Source organism: Panthera tigris, chromosome B2 (assembly GCF_018350195.1).
Source record: "Panthera tigris isolate Pti1 chromosome B2, P.tigris_Pti1_mat1.1, whole genome shotgun sequence".
NCBI classification, from domain to species: domain Eukaryota; kingdom Metazoa; phylum Chordata; class Mammalia; order Carnivora; family Felidae; genus Panthera; species Panthera tigris.
In genome coordinates, this window is record NC_056664.1 from 34,312,071 (window position 1) to 34,339,285 (window position 27,215).

At 40.2% G+C, this 27,215-nt stretch overlaps 1 protein-coding gene across 1 annotated transcript in view; it reads right to left on the reverse strand.

Moving 5' to 3' along the window:
- Window positions 1-3,310: 3,310 nt before the first annotated feature.
- Window positions 3,311-27,215, reverse strand: part of SRPK1 (SRSF protein kinase 1) — a 79,339-nt gene continuing 55,434 nt past the window's right edge. Inside the window, 9 exon segments of the mRNA XM_042986202.1 lie at window positions 3,311-4,050; window positions 5,563-5,655; window positions 10,549-10,618; window positions 15,095-15,202; window positions 23,616-23,716; window positions 24,086-24,505; window positions 24,882-25,095; window positions 25,522-25,547; window positions 27,050-27,215. Of these exon segments, the coding sequence (XP_042842136.1) occupies window positions 3,866-4,050; window positions 5,563-5,655; window positions 10,549-10,618; window positions 15,095-15,202; window positions 23,616-23,716; window positions 24,086-24,505; window positions 24,882-25,095; window positions 25,522-25,547; window positions 27,050-27,215 (1,383 nt within the window). The 3' untranslated portion in view covers window positions 3,311-3,865.

A 27,215-nucleotide genomic window follows, 5' to 3' on the forward strand; every position in this document is an offset into this window, starting at 1 on the left:
AGTCTTGTAACCTGGGCCTGCTCTGGGGCAGCTAAATGGTTCCCCTATGGACACTCAGGGCAAATGAAGAGTGAAAAGCAGGGGTCCGGGGAGGGGGATGGTTTAACTCCATCTCCGTTTGCTGGTTCTTTTGAGATTGCGACAAGCTCTCCTAGGACAACAGCAATGAAGTTTTCCAAAACCCTCTGAGCTCTAGGCCCATACATTTGACACAAGGCCTAGTGAGACTGCCTAGACTGGTCAGTCCAGTAAACCAACACGTTGGTTTGAGGAATTCTGGTTTAATTCGTTTAGGTTGTTTTTTAAACATGTTACATTCTCTTCTGGGCAACACTACAATATGAACACACTACACAGGTCTTCAGCATGATGTAATTAAATTAACTAGGACAGTTTATGTAGTTCAGGGGTGGGGAAGGACTTTCTATTGAATAACGTTAACAAACATAACAATGAAAGGCAAATAAAAAATTGGAAAAGTATGTGATGGAAAATGATAAAAATGCATCATCTTTAGTATATAACAAATCCTTACCACATAATCAAATAGGGAACCACACCAACATAGAGCTGGGTAATGGAGGTAGATAACCAAATAAAAATGGCCAAAAACCCATGAAACAAGTTTCTGACTTCACTAGTCATCCAATCTGCAAATTAAAACAAGACACTCCTGTTTTTTTTGGCACTCAAACTGGGCATCAGGAATAAAATGAGTGTGGGGACGCCTGGGGTGGCTAGTCGGTGGAGTGTCCGACTGGCTTAGGTCATGATCTGTTTGTGAGTTTGAGCCCTGCACGGGGTTCACTGCTATCAGCACAGAGCCCACTTCAGATCTTCTGTTGCCCCCTCTTGTGCTCTCCCCTCTTGTGTGATCTCTTGTTGCCCTCTTTCCCACTTGTGCTCTCTCAAAAATAAAATAAGTCTAAAAAAAAGATTTTAAAAAAGGAATAAAATGAGTGCGATCCTAACAGGCCCATCCAAACACTGCTAGTCACAGCCAAACAGTCCGTTTCCCACAGAAGTTATGGGACATTCACTACAAGCCATAAAAATGTGCTTACAACCTGGCCCAGCCATTCCATGTCTAAGAATTTGTGCTAAGCAATAAATCAGATGTGTATGACAGCCTGGGCACAATAGGGTTTGTCATGCCAGTGCCTTAGGCAGAGTTCACAAATCTTTGGCGTTCTGCATCTACAATGATTGTAATCTGAGGCCGGGGTGGGAAAGACATTACCACAAATATTCTGGGAAAATGCTATTGGATATAGGGAATAACAATTTTCTTAAAACTTTCCAAAATGTACTGTTAATCTCACCTACCCCCAATTTAAAGATAGAAGCAAAGCTACAAATGACATAAAGTGGCATGTGTTCAAGCTATACAATTTCACTGCTTATTTAAGTACAAAAAGCATACTCAACCAATCCTTTCCTCCATCCTGAAGGTTGGCTCAGACCAACTTGGGCAACAAATGAACAGAAATGCTCTGGAAACATGTAGGTTATTAAATAATTTGTTTATTGTACTGCATTTATAAAGAAAACAGACAATGCACCTGATAGAAAGAATAAAAATGCATTTGGGGTTTTAACTGACAGCAATAGAAATCCTTTAGTAAGATCATGGCAATTTGACAGTATTATGATTAAGTTCAATAAAGGTACATGGGGTACTTGGAAGATCAATTTCTATAGCTGCCTCTTTCTACGGCTTCTAATTCATCTGGCTCCTTAAATGACAGGGGGAAAAGCCCTTATTTGGAGGGAAAACATGTCCAAGAAAGAAGTTATAGGTTCTCTCTTCTTAAAATTTCTTTTTACATCAATTGTTAAAATGGGGCCTTCTATTTGTGTTTTGGTTATTTTACTTTAATATCATCACCAGAATTCCTGTAATTCCACAATTGTTATTTTACAGTGTAGAAAAGAATTCAGTTCTAGTCTGCTATTGCTTTAGATGTATATACAGCTGAAAAGCCAAAGTGGATTAGAAGTGCCGAAGGATTTTCCCTGCCGTTGTTGGATACAATCTATTTTCTTTATTCTTGATAGGTGCATAGACAGCCTCACTTAAAATTCTTTCTACAGGAACATGTCTGATTTCAGGACTACCCAATCAAGGATCCGATGAATGGCTGGCCATCGGTACTCAGGGTTCTAGGTTTATGAGTTAAATGGATTGCATAATTGCACCATGTTTTCCTTTGCTGTTGTTGGTGGAAAAATGGCAGAATCTGGACTCCAATTTCCTGTATAGAGGGTCAGCTACCTGAAAGTCTCATCAGCAGCTTTGCTAGGAGAGCCTCAAGTTGCACTTCCTTGGCTTTCTGTAAATCACTCCTGGAGCCGTCTCCGCAGAATGCTGTAGTCCTCAAGGCCCACTTGGTCTGTGCTGAACAAGTGGCTGTGACCCCAAGCCTGCCCCTCTTTTACTTTTCAATATGACCCGAGGAATATATGATGTCTAGGGCAAGTCTAAGAGACGCCCATTCTAAAGTAAGATTCACAGAGCCTTTTCTCATTAAAAAAAAAAAAAAAAAAAAAAAAGCCTCAAGTACATCTCAATTATCCCAAAATTGCAGTTAAAAACTTACATTATACAAAGAAATAGCAGCAGAGAATGGCTAATCTTAAAACAACCAAAAACAAAAAACAAAAATAAAAACAAAACAAAACACCCCCTCCAAAACAAAACAAAAAAACCCCACCCCAAAAAGTGCCATCCCACCCTTCCCCTTGGTTCTTCTATACTGGGATTTCACTTAAGACCTGAAGCCTCTCAGAAAATGAGAAAGGCTAAGCCACAGAGGGAAACTGCTTCAAGGCTAAATTTGGACAAGATGAAGAAAAAGCTGTGAATACAAGTAGGGGACTGATTGGAAAAGAATCAGGAATTCTAGGGCATTTTCTTCTTAGAGGGGAAATCTCTGATACCCAGATCTCCTTTCTAGAGTCATCCTGAATTCTTTAGTTAGTTATGGGGCAATAAACTCAAGTGCAGTGAGTAAAGTGCCAGCCAGGGGTTAAAACAATGAAAAACAAAACAGCCAAATGAACGAACTCTGCTGTTAGGGTAACAGAAGACACACAGGAAAGGACTGTTTTGCAAAACAGCTGTGGTTCTGCAGAAATTACAAATCAATGGTTCCGCTTCTGTTCTCATCAAAAATCACACCAAAGATTCAAGGATCTTAGAGTTATTAAAGGATGAAAGGAATTTGATAGTGCTTTGAACAGTGATAAAATGGTACCCAAATTTGGAGCTTATACAGCTCCTTTAAAAAGATAGCCTGAAAGTCGCAGGAAAAAATGTGAACATAGAGAGCAACAGAAACAGTCCAGGTAGATGATGCAGCCTGGATACAGCAAGTTTAATGTCTCTGCTGTACACAGAAGTAACACCCTTTCCCCTTCTCATCCTTATGCTGGCACTAGGATACGCACTAGAAAATTTGACTCTTAGAGTCAGTGAATAAAAGGATGAGCTCATACATCTTCATAGTTTTTAAAAAGGATGTGTATAATTTAAAGGGTGTTCTAATGGAAAGACAAGGGTACAGGGTGAGAGGCTGTTTCACATTTTAGTCTATTCGTCTTTGGCAGAGCCCAATCAAGGCCAAATTCACCTAGGATGCCCAATGGCTGTGGGGGATCTCCACAGGGTCAAGTAAGCAAACCCAAATGAACAGATTGATTTAAAAAAAGAAAACAAGAAAACAAAAAACAAAAAAACAAAAAAACAAAACCCCTTAGGAAACCCTTGAAATAAGAGCTTCACCCTGAAAAGGGAAGAGGGAAATGCTTGTTGGGGAGGGGTGAGGGTCAGCATGTGATCTCTGCTGCGCTGTTAGGCTGGGGCTTAGGAGTTGAGCCAAGGGTGCCGGAGACAATCGGCAGCAGTGGCTCTCTTCTCGGGTATCAGCTCCAACATGGGCAGTAAGAAATCCGTGAAGCCAGCTGCCTCTTCCTGAGACCACTCATACTTCTCCACTAGAACCTCAAAAAGGCCCCAGGGTTTCAGTTTCGTGATGTGTTTCAGGTCACCTATGATAAAGACAATACAAAAGAAACTGACTGACACTGACAAGTGACAAGAGCCTTTTGTGGATATCCAGGAACTAATCCGGGTGCTCTATAAAGAAATTTTGCCACCAGAATTGAATCTTTCTTCATTCAAATTTCTCACATTCTCCATTCTGAGGGCCTAAAAACTTAAGATAATTTGTTTGCTCCACCATTCCAGAATATTCTGTCCCAGTCAAATTGGGCAGGCCTAGCATGAACTAGGTATTCACTAAAATGAATATTAAATGCCTATATATGCAACATGGTGTCATATGGTGTTCAGAGGCAGTTTATTACCACATACCAAGAACAATTTGTTTGTACTGTTTTTTTTTTTTTTTTGACTTAACAGTCTAGTAAATATTGCTTCCAAATAAGGCAGTAAGAGCTAATACCACGCCAAACCTGTATAAAAGCAACAAGACTAAAAGAACAAACCCCACACAGGTTTCAGATATAGCTACACTACACTTTGTAGTATTCTGGAATGTCATTCTAAATTTTGCTTCTTTGAAATGATAATTAAAAAAAAATAAGGTCAATTACAGTGCCTTATTAAGGTAAATGCTGCTTTAAAACTTCTACAACACTTATTTGAGGTCTCTTCTGTGGGCAGTGAGTGCCTGATTAATTACCTACTCGGTATATGCATGCCATTAACTGGTCTTTGTGCAAGGAGGAACTCTTATGAAGCACTTCAGTATTTTCCTGCCAAAATAGAAACATTAAATGTTTCTGAGGATGCTTGCTGTCAAGTGTTGAGAAAAATGATTTTCCTCAGCATTAGCGTAGAGGTTGTGAGGAAAAAGGGAATCATGGCAAAAAGGGAAAAAAAGGCCAGTCTTCCAATCCCTTCCATGTCAGGTGTTCAAATTTCAGCTTTCAAATTTTATTTGTATGCATAAGTACACATTTAAATATGTCAATGTATATTATCGAGTCAAAAAGTTGAAGTAAGAGTATTCTCTTGGTTTCCTTCACTCCTCAGTGATGACATAAACTTATAAAATTGTCAAGGGTAAAGTTAATTTGTAGAACTGATGGGCTTAAGTGACTATGTTGGGTGTCACTAGGCCACAAGACAGAGTGAGATGTAATCCTGCCCTTAGGAAGCTTGAAGTAAATGATTTGCCCTTTGAAAGAGGCAGTTCTTAGACCAAATGCTAGCAAAAATCTGCCCATTTTCCAGAAGTGCTATAATAGGAGTAATCAATGTGCCAGGTACTATATACAAAGTAACTTATTCAATATGAAGTAGACACTTATAATCTCCAGTTAGAAATCAGCAGACTGAGGTTGTGTAGCAGCTGGGATTTGAACCCAGATAGTCTGGTTCCAGTCTCTGCTCTTGACCACACTACTACAGCTCAGCAGTCAAGACAGGACCATTCTTCTATAGGTGCTGGGAATACATGTACCCAGCAGTACTTACCTCTTCATTTTTAAACACTTTGCCCCCTTAATGTCTGGGAACAAACACATTTATTTTACCTTTTTTGGTGAAAAATTCCTTGGAATATTTTCCTGCCACAATGAGCTTGCGAGGCACCTTCCCCAGAAGTTCTATGATCAATGCAATGTGATCTGTATGTTTCAAACATTTCAGGAAAGGGGAAAAAAAAGACATACATAACAGGAGTAACAAATGCAGTTCTAGACAATGGCAGAAAGAGTAGCATGCACACCTCTTTATGAAGCATTTCAGGGTTGCTTTCTGTCCTAAATAGGAAGAGGACTCTATCCACCTAATGGAGAGTCCAGAAAACCATAACAAAATCACGCACCCACTCCAGTGGGACTTGAGTGATAAGATAACTAAAAACAATCTTGGTGTGAATGCTCTGCTTCCTTAAGTTGTATACCTGGGGCCTAGACGAAAACTCATGTTAATAATACTACCTCTGCGATTGAAGAAGTCCTGTGAATATTTCCCACTGAGGGCAAAGCGTCTTGGAATTCTGCCTATCAGCTCTATAATGTGCGCAATGTGGTCTAAAATAGAAGGGTAAGAAGAACAGGATCAAGGACAAGCTGTAAAGGGTTTTTTTTTATGAATAGCTTTTTCAAGGACTAGCTCTTTAAGAGTAACTACAAATATAACCAAGGATATTCCAGGGGAGACTGGGAAGGTCGAGAATTATTTCAGGTGGTTGGTTACCTGATAGCAGCTGGCAAGTCCCACTCTGGAGTTTGGAGGCTTAACTAGATCTTTATTTCTATTTTGCCTATACATCTAGGTTCAGGTGGGTTTTTCAGATGAGGTGAAAAACTGTACCAATATTCTTTATACATTCTGGAACTGTTATTTATTTATGATACTGCCCTGGGCTTCACGTAATAATATCACTCTATTTAACAATGTTCATGACGATTAAGTTATCACATATGATTATTTGAGTTTTCACGACCACCCTGTACAACAGGCCAAAGATTAATACCCCATTGTAAAGATGAGAAAATAGAACCTCAGAGAGAATAAATGGCTTACTTGAAGGTACAGGGCTAAAAGGAGCTAGAACTCAAATGAAAACCCACATCTCATCATGTCTAGTTCAGAGCTATTTGTTTTAAAATAAATCATATTTTAAGTACAAATTAGAGAAAAACATTTTACTTTTCATTTATTTTTTAAAATTTTTTAGTGTTTATCTTTGAGAGAGAGTGACAGAGTGTAAGTGGGGGAGAGGCAGAGAGAGAAGGAGACACAGAATCCGAAGCAGGCTCCAGGCTCTGAGCTGTCAGCACAGAGCCCGTTGTGGGGCTTGAACTCACAAACTGTGAGATCGTGACCTGAGCCAAAGTTGGATGCTTTTAACTGACTGAGCCACCCAGGTGCCCCGAAAAACATTTTAAAATACAGCTACTTGACTTCTGTAGGCCACGAAAAGATGTCCACATCATAGCAGTGCGTTGTAACTGTCACGGCATGAATATGGACTGTGAACACTGCCAGGGATGTGTCCAGTGTGTCCCCAGGTGAGCCTGGGACTGGCCAGCATCCATCCACGCTTACAGGCAGCTCTACTACCTTTTTTTATTCTGCAGGTAACTAAGAATACGAAGTACATTTTAAAAAGTGATGGCTGCTAGTCACAAAAGGACTTTAATCCTGTTAGAGAATCATGAAGATCAAAAGGAATTACTTAAAGATTTCTAACGTTACCTTAAAGGGGAATAATAATATGCCAGAGACATCAATATATCTGGGAATTTGTGAATGTCTCAGGTCCTATCTGTTTCTCATGTAAAGGACCCGGTGCTGTCATTTTAAGAGGGCTTTACATTCATGAATTCACTATAACCTTTTGGCAGTTTTGACTGAATTTATAGTTCGGTAACAAGGACTCAGCTGCTAAGAAATTTCTGCCTATTTTAGGCAAAACCTGCAAATAAATGTCTTTGTATAAACAGATTATAAATGAGACCACAGTTTATCTTCTGTAAACTTCCAAGTGAAGTATTGGTTCTTTTAATATTTTTCCTATACCAAGGAATTATTTTTCCCCTGAATGTGTTTTTACATTTAGTTCCAGCAACCTGTATCTGGTTTATCAATTGATCATAGGGCTGATATACCTGATAGGCAAAATTATCCAAGTATTATTCCAAGAGTTAGGGGCTGGAGAATATCATCAGAGAACATGCTTCTTAGGTTGGCCCCAGTCCTACCGTGACTTGTAACAAACTATGTATACACTGGCTGGAGGATAAGGGTTTGCTGTTTTCTGCTCTTATGGGCCTCTTAGGCAGTAGTTTAAAGTTTCACCTAAAGACTGTTAGTATTGACTGGTACAGGAGGAAATAAATTTGTATAGAAATACCTAGGATAGATGGTTCTCCCTTATTCCTTACTTGGGACTTTTTATATATGTTTCAATCATCAAGTTTGGTAGCATAAGATCCTATACAATATAATTCCAGCTGCTCTATGTGTTCTGTACCACACACTATTTACAGAGAGTGTACAAAAATAGAAAAAAAAAAATCAACTACCCTCCCAAACAAAGATAGTAGGGCATTTCTTTCTTTCTTTCCTTCCTTCCTTCCTTCCTTTCTCTTTCTTTCTCTCTCTCTCTCTCTCCCTCCCTCCTTTCTTTCTATTACATTTATTTATTTTTGAGGAACAGAGTGAGACAAAGCATAAGCAGGGTATGGGCAGAAAGAGAAGGAGACACAGAATCTGAAGCAGGCTCCAGGTTCTGAGCAAGCGGTCAGCACAGAGCCTGACACGGGGCTCGAACCCATGGACTGTGAGATCATGACCTGAGCCGCCGAAGTCGGACGCTCAACCTACTGAGCCACCCAGGCACCCCTATAGTAGGGCATTTCTAAAATGGTGTAAGTCTATAGTGCCAAACTTACAACCAGAAAAAAAAAAAAAAAAGCAGCAAAGACTAGGGAAAATTAAGTGTGTACATAGACAGTAATTACAGTTATATTCTTACAAGGGCTGATGTATAGAAAACACATCCATACTGTACCCACTAAAATAGGCATTTGGCTATGGGAACTGGCGCAACATTTTCCAAACAGTACTTATTAGGAATGTCAGGAGGTCCTACTAAAAATGCCTACTAATATCCCAAGGGACCACAGTGTGAGAAATAGAGCTTTCTTGGTTCCACAGGGCACAAAACTTGATTTCCCTAAGATGGAGGAAAGCACAGGGAGTGAAGGACATATTTTCCTTATTGGGAGGGTATATTGCTAGTGCTCTCTCAAAGTAATTCCCGTTAATCCTGAAAACAAAATCTGCCCAAACTGTTTAATCAAGAAGGTAAGATACCTCTTTAACAGTTCTTTCATTCACAATTATCTCATCTAAGTTATCTGGCCACCACCATGATAAAAAAAAAAAAAAAAAAAAAAAATCACATGTGGGGACTAAGCTTAGGAATTCCCTGAGCTTGCACAGATGGGTTAATAAGGCATAAGGAAATAGAAAGCTACAGGATGAACGCATCCAAGATTAGGTAAACAGGGCAAAGGCCCCCAGTAGAGGACAAAATACTGGAATAGAAAAGCCTCAGGATGAAAGTATCAAAAATGAGGTAAACAAGATTAGGTATTCAGGGCAGAAACACCCCCCCAACTTAGTACAATAGCAAAAAGCTGCTTTCACAGGGAAGAAGGACCAAAATAGGTAAATAGGGCTATAGACCCCAGTAGGGCCTAGAGTGGAGCCCAGAGTGCCCAGAGTGGAGCTAATTAGCAAAAAAAAGGTGCCTTGCTGACCCTTGAGGGTGCAGGCTCTGTCTTGTCCCCTAGGCCAGTTTAGGTAAACAGAGGTGGTGCCTCAGGCCTGCTGTAAACAAACTCCCTCCCAGCTTTGTTTTGTATTGACCCAAACCCCTAACACCGCCTATCTTCAAAACTCTTCATTCCCCCGTCTATGAGTTAATGTTCATGGTTTCACGGTCTCTTTTACACATCTGCCACGCTTGTAAGCCTTCTGATCCTAATAAAAATGGAGCAAGGACCCTTACTCAGGGCTCTTGTCAACTCCTGAACATTAGCCTCTCTTGCATTTTAATCCTGCATCCCACTCTCTTGCTGGACAAGAGAGAACTCCAGACCCAGTCTACGACAATCACACATTTAGTTGTCTGCTTTTACAGCCTCTCAGATGGAGCAGCTCACAGCTTGGGCCTTTCCCACCGGCTATCACAAAATGTAAGCCAATAATATTTTGTTTTAAAATGGAACTCTAGGGGCGTCGGTTAAGCGGCCGACTTCAGCCAGGTCACGATCTCGCGGTCCGTGAGTTCGAGCCCCGCGTCGGGCTCTGGGCTGATGGCTCGGAGCCTGGAGCCTGTTTCCGATTCTGTGTCTCCCTCTCTCTCTGCCCCTCCCCCGTTCATGCTCTGTCTCTCTCTGTCCCCCCCAAAAAAAATAAATAAAAAACGTTGGAAAAAAAAAAATTAAAAATAAATAAATAAATAAATAAAATGGAACTCTAAATGTTAATATCATTTAAAAAGAAAAAAAGTATGGCTTTAATTTTTAGAAAAAGAGAATGCTCAATATTGTAGAATGTATACAAACAGGATATAGTCTCTGCATTCACAAACACCATTCAAATCGTATGTTTGCCTATAAAATTACTGACTTCCAAATAAAGTTGCAGGCATAAGTGAGCAAGCTGACGAACAGGTAATTCAAATGGGGTAAAGAATGAATCACTGATTTATAGAGAAAGGAAAATAACTAGATGTTTTAGAAGAAATTACCCAGTAAATACAATTTTTAGTTTGACCATGTGTAGCCTTTTCTCTTAATCCTCACAGAGTTCTTTAATAGCTACTATAAAATATTGAGTATACCTAATACTTAATATAAAACATCTTATATTTCTATCTTTTCTGGGATTTATATATTCTTAGCATACTAAAAAGACTAAGCTCTTCAGTACTACAAACCACACGGCCACACAAGTGTAACTACCATGCACAGACATCCTCAGTTAAGAGGACTCACCTTCATCCCGAGTGTACTCTTCCCCTGAATGCGGTTCAAACAAATAGTCGCCTGTGGCCAGTTCAAACGCCTAAGAAAAAGAGGACAATATATGAAAGCAACAACAACAGGAAGCCTTTGGGAAGCTTACTGCTTGCTATTTGGCTCAATATGAAGTAATTTTTTCCTTCTCTGGAAAAGCCACAGATGATCATTTAAAAAAAATATCTTAAAGATTATTCCTAAAGAGCTTTCCTTCCACACCTGTATCTTAGTAAAATGAAGCAGGAAAACAGCAATAACATCATCAACATATGGATTATCCCCTCCCCCCATCAGCAATTCAGCTCTCTTGAGTTTATCTTTTTGCTGAGTGGGGTACATTTGGATATTAAGGTGGTTCTAAGTTATTAAATTATTCATGAGAAGAGCAGCTCCTCTTATGTTGTAATTTCACATGGCTAGAAATTAAGATTCTGTACCCAGCGTCAAAACCAAAAAACTGAGACAGACACATCTCTACCTACGTATGACTATTATTTGGCAAAAAGTATAGTTTTTCAAAGTTTTGCTTTGGAACATACTCCCTAAAGTTTTAGATAGAACTTCCAATTCCTAGGTCTATAGAAAATCAGAAAAGGGTTGGGTGTAAATGTGGTCAAGAGCAATTCATGTTTTATGTGACTGGCACATTTAGCATTCACCACCGAGAAAAGAAAGACACGTCTTCTACAAGAAAAGCTCTTGTAAACAGTGTTCAAGAAGCGTGAAAAAGTGATTTCCTTTAGAATATGTGCCAAGCAGTACGGAAAGACAGCATCTGAGTGACGTTAATCTTTCACTGAATAAAAAGATGGAGTAAAAGCAAGTAGTACAACTGCAGTTGTATAAAGAACCTAATTGGCATAAAAGTACAGTTGTAAGTCATTAGTCACGGGTCAATTTTGATCGAGTCGATGGTACTGAGTGGCCCAGACAATTACAGGAACCACGGGGTGGATTCCGGAGCACACTCTCTAACTCGGGCCCAGATGCAGGTCTCAGTGCTTGCCAGTGTCCGCTTCTGCAGTTTTCCCATGGGACAGCTTTTCTCAAGACATTACCTGAACTGTACTACCGCCCAGGCCACAAAACTAGAAGTTTCAGGACAGTCCCTAAAATGTCAGGGATGCTATGGCTTCTTACCAGGCATAGCTGGTTTTACATCCCAGCAGTTTATTTTGAAACTGAACCTGGTATGTGTTCTACCCCCACCCCCTTACTGTCCTGAGGTTTACAGTCCCAAAGTGGAAAAAAAAAACCCTGTTAATTCTTATTCATCAAAGTTTGTTACTATCTTCAGAAACCAGTACTTTTTCAAAGCCTCAGAGTGGGAGCTCAGTAAATATCCTGAAATTAAAGTTCACAGAAGTAAAGAATATTTTCTAAGATTTTAGTATTTTCTAAATCTTTTCGTCTAGATACTTATAACTAGTTACCTAAAGCTCTCTGACAGAACTATTTTTTGGAACATAAGGTTGATGCTAGTAGTTACCATTTTGTAAGTAATAGCAAAAATCCCCCCACAAATCAAACCAAACCAAAAGATCACAGTACCAAAATTCAAAACTAGCGGAAGCTCTAGGTTACGGAACACTTCAGTTGAATACGCTTCCCTTTACAGATAAGAAAACTGTGACCCAAACTGACAAGCAAAAAAGCCCATCCTAGAATGTAGGGGCTCCTAATTCCCACTCCTGCCCTTGTCTCACGCTGACCAAAGAGCCTGCTCTGTGACAGTCAGGGTCACGCGGCCGTACATAGGCAACATCAGTTATGCAATCCAGTGAGCTGGCACATCCTGACAATGGAGTATCATTCAGTGTTGAAAAAGAAATGAGCCATCAAGTCGTGAAAAGACAAAGGAGAACCTTAAATATTTGAATATTATGAAGTGAAAGAAGCCAATCTGAAAAGTTTACATTTTTTATGACTCCAACTATATTACTTTCTGAAAAAGGCAAAACTATGAAGACAATAAAAAGATTGGTGGTGGCCAGGGGCTGGGGCTGGAGGAAGAGGGAGGAACAGGCAGAGCACAGAGCAATCTTAGGGCAGTGGAACCATTCTGCAGGATACTCCTGTGGTAGATATAGGTCACTGTACATTTGTCAAAATCCACAGAACGGAGGATTTAAAAACATCTATTCTTTATCAACTCTTAAACGGTCTTCACAGAACATTCCCTTTTCATAACTGCCCTTCTAACTCGGTAGTCTCAATCACGAATGTGGCAGGCAAACTCTCTCTCAGAGAGGGTCCAATCTTTCTATTAATTAATTGTATCAGATGCAGGATGATCCATCGCTTTCAGGCACTTCTGATATTCCAGGATTTGTTTTTACTTTCTGGTTACGGGCTAAACGTAAGGCAACATTTCTAGGTCTATTAGCAAAACGAGAGAAATTTGGGGGAACAAGTGGGGCTCAACTTGTCACAATATTGTCATATCAGGTAAGTGCTTTCCTTCCCTTGGTCAAGAAATTTCCTGCATGTGAGCTGGTCCACTTAACGGGAGGCAAGGTTAATTCCCCTTTTATTTTTTTGCCTTAGTATTAATGTACTAAATAGCACGCAGGACCTACTGGCCTAAACAGTTAACCTCCTACTAAGAACCACATCATAATAAATCATACGTCATCTATAAACTAGCTATATTTTGTAAACGGTGGCATCTCTAGCACGTATTTTCTCTAGCAAATCAAATTCTTCCAAATATAAAACTTTAAAAGAAGTTAGATTTTATTCCAATGTTCTTCCATCTGGTGCACAGTACCAAACCTTACATTTCAGGCAGTCAGCCATCTTAAAAGACCCCTGATACACCCTACCTAACAGAATGATTTACAGGGTCATGCCATATTAACAACACAGTTTTAACTCTATTATCTCTGGAAGACATAGTTTTTCAGGAATGTGCGTATCAAGAAATCTATGATCTTCTAGTCTGTAGTTTCTCAAGTTTTTCCCAGAGTTGACTGTGAATATTGTTAATTGAAATGACAGTTTAACAGGTTTCTGGTTTAGTTTCCTCATTTGATGGTCCACAAATATGTACTAAGTACTGCTTATATAATAAAGAATCTATTTGGTCTTTGTTTCTGTTTCCTGACAGGAAGCCTCTAAACGCTTGGCATTTCCAAGTGATGAGTACTTAATGGCACCCCCCCTACACAGTTAAGACTGGGGGGCTGGATATGCCTCCTAATTGCACAAGATCCAACTGTGTGAGAACTGGGGCTTTGAGCCAGCATTATCCTAACCTCCAGGGAAGGAATGGGGGCTGGAGATGGAGTTCATTCAATCGATCATGACTAAGTAATGAAATCTTAGTAAACAAAACTGGGCACCTGAAGCTGTGTGAACTTCCCTAGGTGGTGGTACACACTGATATGCTGGGAAAGTGACACGTCCCAACGACACAGAAGCTTCACCTTTGGTACCTTCTTAGGCCTCACCCTATGCATGCTTTGATTTGACTGGTCCTGATTTGTAGCCTTTATGACAAAACTGTAATAGCAGTTTTAACGCTTTCCTAAATTCTGGGAGTCATTCTAACAAGTTACTGAATCTGAAAGGATAATGGAACCTCCCAATTTGTAGCCGGTAGGTCAGAAAAGCAGGTGGCTTGTGGACTCCAGAGTCTGCAGCTGGAGTCTGAAATGAAGGCAGTCTCGTGGGAAATTATGCCCTCACTCTACAAAGTCTGCCAGAATTCTGGGTAGTTACCACCACAACTGCACTGTAAGCACCCACTCATAACGGGCCAGGCCCGGAAGCACACAATTAGCTATACGTAACAGCCACGATTCCTGTCAGCATGGCACTCACAACTTCGTAGAAGAGAAACAAGAAACACAATTACAAATGAAAGAGTATACTCTATTTCAGGAAACAAGAGAACATGTTCTAACATAGGCTATTTGTGGGAAACCATTTAGTATCAACTAAATCTGACCTCTTGAGTACTTGTTTGCCAGGGACAAAGTAGCCATTTAAGAATCTTAGGATGATTGGGCTTCACATCTTGTGGGGTGTAAAGATGTCTGAGGAACTGTCAAACTGTACAGAATGAAGTAGTTTCCAGGGGTTTCCCTGATCTGAAAACAGATGAGAGCTGAAAGGGCAAGGGTACCTGTAACCTCCTCATCAAAAACAGTACCACCTTAGCAGTTGTTTCTAACAGCCCCTAACCCCCAGCAGCAGTAAGAAACATTTGGTGCCTTCAGCGCAACAGCAGTTTGGCAGAACCAAACGGAATGCCAGGTGTTTTTAATTAGCTTTGAATTCCTACCTATCCAGACAGAAAATTTAGACTGCCAGTGATGTCACAAAAAGTTTTATTTTCTTGTTTGTAAAATTCACTAGTCTACTGAAAATCAGCAAACAGAGCAAGGCACAGAGCTACCGCATAACGTTAACGTAACGTAACGTAACGTAACGTAACGCAACGCAACGCAACGTAACATCTATCACATACCACATAACAGAGCTACCACATAACAAGGTCAAGGGGAAGAAACATTACCATGCATGCCGTGCTCCAAATGTCTGCAGGGGTATTATAGCCAGATCCTATCAGAACTTCCAACGAGCGATACTGCCTTGTTTGAATATCTTCAGTGAAATGCTTGTGCTGAGTAAATGAAGAAACAGTATTTTAAAATTCAGTTACTCTAAAAAGTAACACGTCACAATTACTTAATGGAGATGAAAATAAATTCTCTGAAGTTTTCCCTCAAACCAGTTTTCATTTACCTAGTTTAAGATACCATTTTTAAAAATTAATTTATTTTTAAGAGAGAGAGAGAGAGAGAGAGAGTGCACAAGCAGAGCAGGGACAGAGAGAGGGAGACAGAGAATCCCAAGCAGGCTCCATGCTGTCAGTGCAGAGTCTGACGTGGGGCTAGAACTCAGGAACCTCTGAGATCATGACCTGAGCCAATATCAAGAGTCAGACTCTTAACCAACTAAGCCACCAGGAACACCAAGTTTCTTAAGGTTATCATTTTGATGCTATTACTTCCAAACAGTACCTTGGTTTAACACACCATCCACATCAAATTATTTTTGCAAACATGGAGTCTAACCTTAATATAGATGCACGGATGGCAGAATAACAATGGCTTTTTAAGAAATGGAAAACTACTACCCCCAACAAAAATTAAGTTGTTCATTTGTCTAAAGTTAATAAGTACTTGAACAAATAAATGACACCAATATAGGGTCAATTCAAACCTTCCTTGCCATGCGCCCATTATGAAGAAATAAGACATTAGGCTTCAATTTTCAAGAATCTTATAAGCACCATCTATAAAGAAATCTTGCCCTCAATTCTCCTCTGTCCCCCTCACTCCTCCACAAAACCCAAACATGATTCTTGGGGAAACAGGGACCATGGCAAGCACTATGAGAATGCAATCAGCAAAACAACTGGAGTTTCTTTAACACATTAAATCGTATAGGAAGGGAAAACCTCTGAAGTAAAAGCAATTTAAGAGACATAGTACTCAATTTTGTATCCATGGATTTTATTCGGATCCTGTTACAAACAAAACGAAAAGGATGTTCCCAAGGTAACTAGCAAAACTGACGGAATAGAATCATCTTTTGGAAAGCTGTATTTATGAAAGAACATAAGATACCTGGGATATAGTTCGAAATAATCTCGAGTGGGTGGCAGAGTGGGTATATAGATGAAAGAGGACTGGCAATGACTTGATAGCTGCTGGGTGATATTAGCGTCATGACACCGGATTTCACTGTTCTATTCTACTTTGGTATAGGTGTGAAGTTGGCCGTAATAAAAAATATTGCAGGAAGCAGCGGCTTAGAATGATTCGTACACACAAAACAAAATTCAGATAATATTAAAACATGAAACAACAAAGTGTGGAAGACGATTCTCCAATCCTACTGCAACTCAAAAACGAGGAAGGGCACTTGTGAAGAGGAGAAATTAGGCAGATGAAGTTTCAGACAGAAAACCAGTATTGACTAGAGCTCCAAAGGGACTAAGATTGACCAAAAGACCAAAAGACCTGCACTCCGGGTAGAGAGAGCATCACCAATAAAGGCACAGAAAGACATCTGCTGAAGCCAACGGCTAATTTGCTAGGTTAGAGTTTGGATTTCATCTGGCACCACTGAGTGTTAGCGCACAAGAGAGTAAGAAGACTGTAAGAAGACTGACAGGACATCTAAGGACACCATTGCTTCTGGTTGGTGGCTAGATTTAGGCTTAGTAATGAAAATCACTGGTTGTGGAAATAGGAGAGGGAAAAGTAAACCCAAGGATGGCCACAGAAAGAATAAGCAGAACTCAAAAATTCAGTGGCTATGTGTGAGAGACAGTAAGGAAGAGCCAAAAGGAACTTATTAGCGGCAGAGGGACAGCTGTCTGCTGATGAAAACAAGGTGGAGAGACTTTGGGAAGTGGTTTTAGAAGAAGACAATGGGTTCAGAGACGGAGTCTGAAGTGGGATGTACTGCAGGCAACTGCGATGCTGTAATTTATAAGACACATTTATATTTGGTCATTCATGTGTACTGGTGATTCAAAATGTATTTCTCATATACATTTGGTCTTCCTCCACTCTTCTCAGCTCACAACTCCCCAAATTCTTGGAATTCCCTGAGCAGTAAGAGTAATAGCATATTTGTTATATATGGTCTCTTGTCCTCAGTTCCAGAAAACCCTTCAGAGCTGTAGAGGTAAAATGGGTGTCTTATTCATAAGAAGCCCCTTTCCACTGCAATTGAGTTTATGTTAATGAGCTGACTTTTGGAGAGCACCTAAGGATGGGGGCTGGTTGCTAGAGGAACTGACCATGAATAGAGGGAATCCTACCCTCTGATTTCTGGGGAGGGGAGAGGGGCTAGAGACTGAACAATCACCGATGGTCAATGAGTTAATCAATCACGTCTATGTAATGAAGCTTCCTCCAAAAGGAGGGGTGGGTTTGGGTAGATTCCACTCTGGGGAACCAGAATGCTTCCATATGTACTGGGGCAGGCCCCAAGCTGAGGACACAAGCATCTGTGCATCTCTTTTCCTCTGGTTGTTATATCCTTTGTAATAAACCGGTAATGTAGTGAAGTAAATGTTTTTTCTGAGCTCTGTCAGCCATTCTAGCAAGTCAGTCAAACCCAAGGAGGGGGCTGAGGGAACCTCTCACCTATAGCCAGTTGGTCAGAAGTACAGGTAACAACCAGGACTTGTGACCGGCATCCTGACTTGGAGGGGCTGGTTAAGCTTCCAATTTGTAGCCGGTTGGTCAGAAGCACAGGTAACTTGGGCTTGCAAGTGGCATCTGAAGTGGAAGGAGGTCTTGTGGGACTGAGCGCTTTACCTGTGGAATCTCATTGATCTCCTGGTAGTGTCAGAATTGAGTTGAATTCTCAGCCTGGTGCCCCAAGAATTGCTTGGTATGGGAAAGCCTTTACACACACATGCATTTTAGGATTGGGTCCAGTGAGACATTTAGAAAAATGGACATGCTGCTCAAGGGACTTGTCTTTTACTCCTTGTGCCTCATTAGTGCCTTAAAAAGATGGTGTAAATGATAAATGAGGTCAAGAATCAAGTGGATCAAATACAAACACATATCCACTCACTCCTAAAACTCCACTTAGTAGAGAATCCAGTGTTAATTTTTATTTATTTGTTAAAAAAATTCTCTTTAATGTTTACTTTTGAGAGAGACACACACACAGAGTGTGAGCAGGGGAGGGGCAGAGAGAGGGAGACACAGACTCCAAAGCAGGTTCCAGGCTTTGAGCTGTCGGCACAGAGCCTGACGTGGGGCTCGAACTCACAAACTGTGAGATCATGACCTGAGCCGAAGTCAGATGCCCAAATGACTGAGCCACCCAGGCGCCCCTCCAGTGTTAATTTTTAAAGCATAAACTGACAGAGAGAATGGCAAAGAAGTTAGAGCTTACAAGATGGAACAGATCATTGGTAAATGTCTTAGTGGATCCAAGAAAACAGAATAAGCCGCAGGTGAAAGCTGAGAAGCGCTGTGATGTATATCCCCTCAAGGCTCAGAGTTGGGCAGTATTAGGTGGGATTAAACCAGAAACACTGCTTTAAAACATCCTTTAAACAAATAGGGCTCCAGGGGTACCTGTGGTGGCTCAGTTGGTTAATCGTCCGACTTCGGCTCCGGTCATGATCTCGCAGTTCATGAGTTTGAGCCCCATAATGAGGCTCTGTGCTAACAGCTTGGAGCCTGGAGCCTGTTTCACATTGTGTCTCCCTCTCTGTCTGCCCCTCCCCCGCTCACACACACACACACACACACACACACACACACACACACACACACACACTCTCTCAAAAAACAAAACAAAAACATTAAAAAAAATTAAAACAAACAGGGCTCCAGAGAACAGGGCATAGTGCAATCTAACAGCCCCTTCCCTGGCCAGACAGATCATTTGGAGGTTTTCTCTAAATGGGTAAAATGGGGTCTCTGGAAGATGCTCCACACAGTTGAGGAGAGAGTACCGTTCTGAAAACAAGGAAATTAAGTGATTGTGTAACTGCATGTTGAACCCCCCATTTTCCTGCAGAAAGAAGGCAACAGACAACACACAGGAAGAAGAAAATGTCAATAATAGGATAATAAACTATATCCTCTAACAGATAATCAGAGAACCAAGAACTCTTGAAAAGTAAAAATATAATAGGAGAAATGAGAAAAAATAAAGCTTATAATAACTAGTTGAGAAATCTCCCAGAAAATAAAGCAAAAAGAAAATGACAGAAAATAGGAGAGAAAGGTACGACAGGACCTGCCTAGGAGGTCTAACATTTGAATAAGATTTCAGAGCTAGAGAAGAGAGACCAAGGAGAAGACAAGACAGACTGTAGACAGACAAAACCAAAGAACTAGAGTCTCAATATGAAAAGTACATACCAAGTTCTTAGTATAAAAACAGACCCAGCACAACAGTGTGAAATAACGACCCTACAGACTTTCACAGGGAAAAAGGTTTCACACAAGGGATCAAGAATTAGAATGGTGTTGGTCTTCAGCAGCAACTAGTCCTAGAACTAGAAGATAATGGAGTAAGACAAACATTCCAAGGGAAAATTATGTTCGACCTAAAACTTCACATGCAGCCAACTGACTGTGAAAGCAGGAGAGACACTAGCAAACATACAAGGTGTCCCCTCCCAGTTTCACACACCCTTTCTTAGGAAGCTACTGCAAGTTGCATGTACTCCCCAAACAAAATGAAACAAAACCCACAAACAAACAAAAACTAAAAACCAAACAGATGGAGTAAACCAAGAAAGATCAGTGAGGGGTGCCTAGCTTGCTCAGTCAGTAGAGCATTAATCTCAAGGAGGTGAGTTTGAGCCCCACATTGTATATGGAACCTACTTAAAAAAAAGATCAGGGAGACAGAAAGAGAGTAATAATGATCTCCCGGATGATGGTGAAAGGAAATCCAAATGACACTAATGCAGCAGGCCTACAAGGCAATCCAACAGGTGAACACAGAAGAAGTCTCCAGGTTCCAAGCTAGAGCTCTTCAGCAAGAAGTTGAAAGAGTGCCTGAGGTATCTGTATGCATTAAAGTATATGTATTTATACCACTGGGTGGAAGTGTGGGGCAATAAGTAGTGCAAAGATGACTAAGCAAATGAAATACAGTGTTAGGCAGAAAGGGAAAAGGAATCAGTAGAATTTATGCTTGATAGAATTAGAGTCCCAATAATGTAAACACGGAACAATTAACTAGCCAAAATCCTATTAAATCTGGAACATGGTGGGTGGTTGCAGTGGTGATACGTAAGTCCTATTTTCCAGAGGGAAGAAATAATGCCTAAAATTGAAAAAGAAAAAAATTGGGAGCAATACAGCCAAGTTATTTATTAGCGATATAAAGGTAAATACTGTCGCACAGGGAGAAAAATTTGGCAAAGGGAAGGGGCAGATTTTTGAATTAACATCTAAATTATACACATGCATAACTGACACGAATATTTTAGAAATCAAGCTATCTGAAAATCATATTAAATCTCTGCTCTGCTGCAGAGATCAGTAAGGTGTGAGATCTGAGCAGGACCCAGCAGGGCAAGACGCCTGTGTCTAGCTCACCGCTGCATCCTAGTAGCCAGCTCAGAGCACGTGCCAGTACCTTTGCTGAAAGAGTGAATGGATGAAAAGACTGCAAAGTCGTCTTAGCACAGAGACACTTTAACAAAAGAGAAAAGACATGCAAAAGAAAAAAGAATACCTGTGGTAGCAAAAGTGACAGGAAAAATTGTATCAGAATAAAGAACAGTGCACCAAATGGGTGAGACAATTATGGAGGAAGGTGTTCTAAACACAAAAGCACAGAAACTTGAATATAGTGTGGGCAGAAACTGACAAGCATTTGATGTTCGTACCATGCGATATTTGTGACACAGCCAATGTGTTTTTTACAATTCATTTACTGCAGTATTTATTGAGCACTTCCTATGTACCAGGTTCTGTTCTAAGTGCTATAGATACAGCAGTGAACAAACCTGTTGTGATGGCACATATGTTTAGGGAGAGGAATATTAAGCAAACAACTATATAGAATCAGACCATGCGTGAGAAGTGCTATGGAGAAAAAAAATTGAGTGTTCCGGGAAAGGCAGAAAGAGAAAATACATGAATTAATACAATGAAGGTGGTATGGGTTTGGAGAGTGGTGGTCTGCTAATTATGTTAGGTGTTCAGGGATAGATAGAGCTCCCTGATGACAACTGAATAGGAACTTGAAGAAAATGAGGGAGTGAGTTGTACATATGATCTTGGGAAGAGAATTCCAGGCAGAAGGAAGATAAGTGTTTTTGGCTTGGTGGTGTGCGGGACCTGGTAAAGACTTTGGCATTCATTTTGAGGGAAGTCACTGCAAGGTTCTGAAAAGAGCCTCCAGGGCTCACATTTAAAAGGATCGCTCTGATGGCTGTGTTGACAACAGTGTGTAGGGGGCACAGGCACGGAGAGCCAGGAGGCTACTGCAGCCATCCAGGTGAAGCCTTGGGGGCGTGGACCAGACAGAGGTATGTGGAGTAATTCTCATTCTGTGAAAAGCTTTTCCCCATTCTTACCGGTCAGTGCTAAGCTTGACTTCACTTTTTTCTCAAAGGTTATCATAATATTCTAGAAGTGATATCCTCCTAGAGTATGAACCATTGGGTACAGGATACCACAGGAAATTTGAAGTATTAAATAAATAAATAAATAAATCTATGAAAGTGGTTTCAACCACGCATAGTTTTTGCCTCAAGAATCTTCAATGTTCCTGTTTACACAGTATATGGCTCCAAGTACATGTCATTTATGCACAAAGCATTCTACTGTAGATTTTTATAAGCTATCCATTAAAATAATGCCCTCCCTCAAATTCTTAACTGGGTAAACAACTATATTAACATGACAGTATAGGGCTGCCTAGGTGGCTCAGTGATCTCACTTCGGCTCAGATCATGATCTCACAGTTTATGGGTTTGAGCCCTGAATCTGGCTCTGTGCTGACAGCAGAGCCTGCTTCAGATCCTGTCCCTCCTCTCTGCCCCTCCCCCACTTGTGCATATGCACACACACGTGTGAGCTCTCTCCCTCAAAAATAAATAAAACCTTGGGGCGCCTGGGTGGCTCAGTCGGTTAAGCGTCCAACTTCGGCTCAGGTCATGATCTCGCGGTTCATGAGTTCAAGCCCTGTGTCGGGCTCTGTGCTGACAGCTCAGAGCCTGCAGCCTGCTTCGGATTCTGTGTCTCACTCTCTCTCTGCCCCTTCCCTGCTCATGCTGTCTCTGTCTGTCTCAAAAATAAAAAAAATATTTTTTAAAAATTAATAAAAATAAAACCTTAAAAAAAAAAAAAACCCTTAAAAACAAACAAACAAAAAACCCAACATGACACTATATACACCAAAACCCCTTTAAGGGATGCCTGGGTGGCTCAGTCATTTAAGCATCTGACTCTGGCACAGGTCATGATCTCACGGTTTGTTAGTTCTTAGTTTGAGCCCCACATCACGTGAGCTCAAGTCCTGCTCTGGGCTCCATACTCTCTCTGTCTTTCCCCCTCTCTCTGTACCTCATGGGATTCTCTCTCCCTCCTTCCCTCTCAAAAGTAAATAAACTAATTAATTAATTAAAAATTAAAAAAAAACAAAAACAAAAACACTCTTTAAAAAAGAGCCCCAACTTTGACTTAGCAATTTTATGTGTGGCACACAACCTAAGGACAACCACAAAAAGATTGAAGAGCGAAGATGCTCACCACAAAGAGCTATCAAAGATGTGTAGAAACTACAGTACATTAGGGAAAACTACACAACCAACTGAATTTGATGCAAATATCTGGTTAACAAAGAAAAGTGTCCAAAATATGTTAGGTGCATTCAAAGGTTACAATTAATAAGTTAGATGCCAATTTTGAAAATAAGGGGGAAGTATGAACGTAAGGGTTGTGAGTCTGAAAGTGGGTAAAAATTCAGATAAAACAAGATTGGCCAGTAGTGAACATTACTGAATCGGGGTGACAGGTACCTGGAGTGGGAGTGGAGACTGTTTTATTATACCATTCTCTCTACTTTTGTAAATATATTTGAACTTTTCTGTAATAAAAGGTTAAGAAAAAAGTGAAAAAATATGCACCAAAATGTTAACTGGCAACCTGGGTACAGAACTACAGATATTTTCTTCCTTAGCACAATTAAAGTCCAAATTCTCATTCACTCATAGTCACTATTCAAAATAGTCTAGTCAATGCTATTCAAAACATAGCATTAAGGAGGCACCTGGGTGGCTCAGTCGATTAAGAGTCCAACTTTGGCTCAGGTCATGATCTCACGGTTCGTGAATTCAAGCCCCATGTCAGGCTCTGGGCTGACAGCTGAGAGCTCAGAGCCTGGAGCCTGCTTTGGATTCTGTGTCTCCCTCTGTCTCTGCCCCTCTCCCGCTCATGCTCTGTTTTTCTCTCTCTCAAAAATAAACATTAAAAAAAAAATTCAAACAAACACCACACAGCACTAAGAGAAGTTTAACTTACCACCCAGCAGGCATTTCCAAGATCGGCAATTTTCACCTGGAGCTTTTCTGCATTTTTTGGCTCAAGGGGATTAACAAGAAAATTTCCAGCAGTGGATTTTCCTATAGACAATAGGCATCATCAGTAACACTGGTTAGTGAACACAGAAATACCCAAAGACTAATAAAACTCTCTGAAGTAATATACTCGGGCCCTTGACTGGCAACCTACACTCTAAATTTTCTAAGATAAAAAGAACAACATGCTCAGTTTATGGAATTAAAACCTACCTCTGCCTTCAGGGCAACAAAATGCTGTGCATCCACTACATTGACCAATACAGTTCAAAATTAGCTAAAAATTTACACACGGAAGGTAACCTGGTGCCTGCCATAAAGCTTTATGCATAAAAACAATGGTACTGTAAGTTTAGAAATTCATGAACATGCTATTCAGGGAAGGGTACTGGGGAAGTATGTCTGCACAGGTACCTTTGTTGTCCAATGGTCCATTTTGTTCTTGTTCTTGCTCATCTTCACAGGGTATCTCTGCCCGAATGCTTTCTTGAAGCTGGCTGATGTCCTGTTCACTGAATGACTGGTCTACATTTGGTGAAGACTGGCACATCATGGTATCTGACACCTCAGAGGTTATAGGTGTACAAGAGTCTGTTTCTTGAGATGTGCTGCTGTCTCCATTTTGGGAGCTTAGGAAACTAGGTTCCTGCTTCAAATTTTGGACATCACAGTCATTAGCATTATGTAGATCCTCTTTAAGCCTCAATGTTTCTTTATTATTGTTCTCAGTATAATTAACGATTTCAATTACTCCATTGCAATTAATCTCTGCTGCACCACCCTCTACACCACGTTCCATATGTGTCTGATCCTGGTTAATGGTACTTGACTCTTCTAAGGAACAAACAGACAAAAAGGATGTATGTGTATGTGTATGAGTGAAAGAACAAAAAAATTTCTCCATAAGATTAAAACGTTTTCTAGAACTTATACAGGGTGACATAAAAACATGACTGAACATCTAAAACCTATTTATGGAAGGACAAAGATCTTCTTATCCTTACTCAATTGCAAAATGAAGTCTATGTTGCATTTCCATAGAAAAGTCAGAAATTACATTTGAATATTACCTGCCTACCATTTATGAAAGTTCTGTACTCTTACTGTATAAGGACACCCCCAGAGATGTGTTTTATGCATGAAACCACTATATTATAGAACAATGATAAATTAATGTTAAAGTAAATTTTTGTGTATGCTCTATTTATACCAAGTTTTTCTTGGGTCATTTTATTAGGTGGGTTCTCTTTCAAGGGTCTTTCAACAGGACTCTCTGATTCTTCTTGCTTGTTTGGTCTTTTTTGCCCAGGGCCCGACTCTTTCTCCATTTCCTCAATTTCCTGCATTCGCTTCTCTAGTAATTCTGCCTGGCGCTTCTGCTTCTTCTTCAATTTCTTCTTCTTATTCTTTGACATTTTGTCAGCCTGGGCGGAGATTACAAACAGATAAAGCCTTCAGGTGGCTAATCCATTACCCCCAGTTGGAGATAACTGTTAACTTTAATATTTCCTAATTAAATTTCACTCTTTCCCTAACATAGCACTTAAGTTTCTCATTAACGTAAACAATGTGGATACTCTTATGAAACCAAATAAAAACAAAATTAACAATAAATCTTGGTCCTCTGATCAGTCCGTGGGGCTGGCTTACTCTCAGGCACACTCAAGTCCGTAGAAGCCTCACCAGTACAAACTTGTTAAAGATGCATGGGAATTTATTGGAAAAAATTATAGAAGCGCAGGAATATTTTCTTTGTTTTTCAAACTCTAAACAAACCGTGATCTCTAACAGAAAAATCCCTACCCACTGCCCACAGATCAGAATTAAACATAGAAACACCTTATACTTACTGGTTTAGGCTGGGGCGCAGTACTGACTGAAAAGAAAAGAAAATCAAGTAAGAATCCTGGTATTTGGCAGGCAACATAAGTTTATGCTGTCAAGGACACTGCTGTTATAAAGCAACTTTGGTAGAAGTACCATTTTTAAAAAAAATAATGCATATAAAAGTTGACAAACTTAAAATAAGCTTAAATAAATTAAATTCTTCTCCAGATAAAATCCAAGTCCCCATTTCTGGTTTTCCATTATTACTACTGCAAAAATCTCATTCCCATGTATGTTTAAAATAGAAAATGACAGGCAACTACCTACCCCCTTACCCCCATCCAGGACTCCCATCTCTAATTCTTCCCCTTGGCACTGGTCTGTTTTAAAAGGAGCACAGCACCAAGAGCTAGAGTTATACAGCATGTTATGGATATTAGTTTAGCTTAGGTGGGAGGTAGAATCTTAAAAATTTTTTTGAAAGGGGTACGTGGGTGGCTTAGTTAAGTGTCTGACTTTGGCTCAGGTCATGATCTCACGGTTCATGGGTTCGAGCCCCACATCCAGCTCTGTGCTGACCGCTCGGAGCCTGGAGCCTGCTTCAGATTCTGTGTCTCCCTCTCTCTGCCCCTCCCCAGCTCACACTCTCTCTCTCAAAAATATTATTAAAAAAAAAAAATTTTTTTAAGAAGCCACACAAGGTAAAATTTCCCTCTTAACTATTCTTAAGTGTACAGTTCAATAGTGTTAATTATATTCACATTGTTGTGCAATATTACTGGAACTTTTCCATTTTGGAAAAATGAAACTCTACGCCCATCAATTAACTTCTCATTTCCCCCTTCTTTAGTCTATCTTTTTAAAGAAAGCCTATGTTAACTGATAATTCAGCTTAAATTTCCTCAAAACTAAAAGTTCCTCAAATATAATAAAACTGCTAATATTAAAATCTATACCCCAAATGGCAAAAAAATCATCATAATCATAGTCATCATTTAATTAGCACATAATACTGTGTGGCACCCTACTAAATGCTTTCACATGGAACTAATCCTAAGAACTCCTGCCAAGAGGGAAAAGGAAGTCAAGAACTCGCTCAGGGCACCCAAGCCAATGATGAAGCCCAGGACTCAAACCAGGTCTGTCCACTCCAATGCCTAAACTCAAGTTCTTGATAGCAAAGTTATCTTGCCCCTGCACAGATCACTGGTCTATAAGCAAGCATGTATTGTCATGGTAAGAGGTAAACACATAAAAAATGGCCACTGAATCACAAGGGAAAACATTTTAAAACAAGAACATGAATTAGCTTTTAAAGTATACAAAATATCTGTACCCAGAAGACACAATCTCTAGACTTCTTTCTACAGGAGAGTGATACTGAGAATTAAAAAAGTCTTTTGAAGGCTGAGATTATTTCTTACACATAAATACTTACCATATATTATCGTTAAAGGAATGCGTGGTGCCTTACTTAACTACTGGTAATAGAACAAAACTAGGAACTTCTCTTAACTTCTAATGAGACCAAAGTCCTCAAAGAAAACATACCCGCAGATCCAGAGGGTGGAGGAGCTCCAGATCGCTGCCACTCTGTTGCTTCTGCAGCCAATCTTCGGATGTACTGCTCATTCACTGACAACAAGATGTTTTCTGGTTTAATGTCAGTGTGGATGATACGGCACTTGGTGTGTAAATAATCCAGACCCTGTAACAC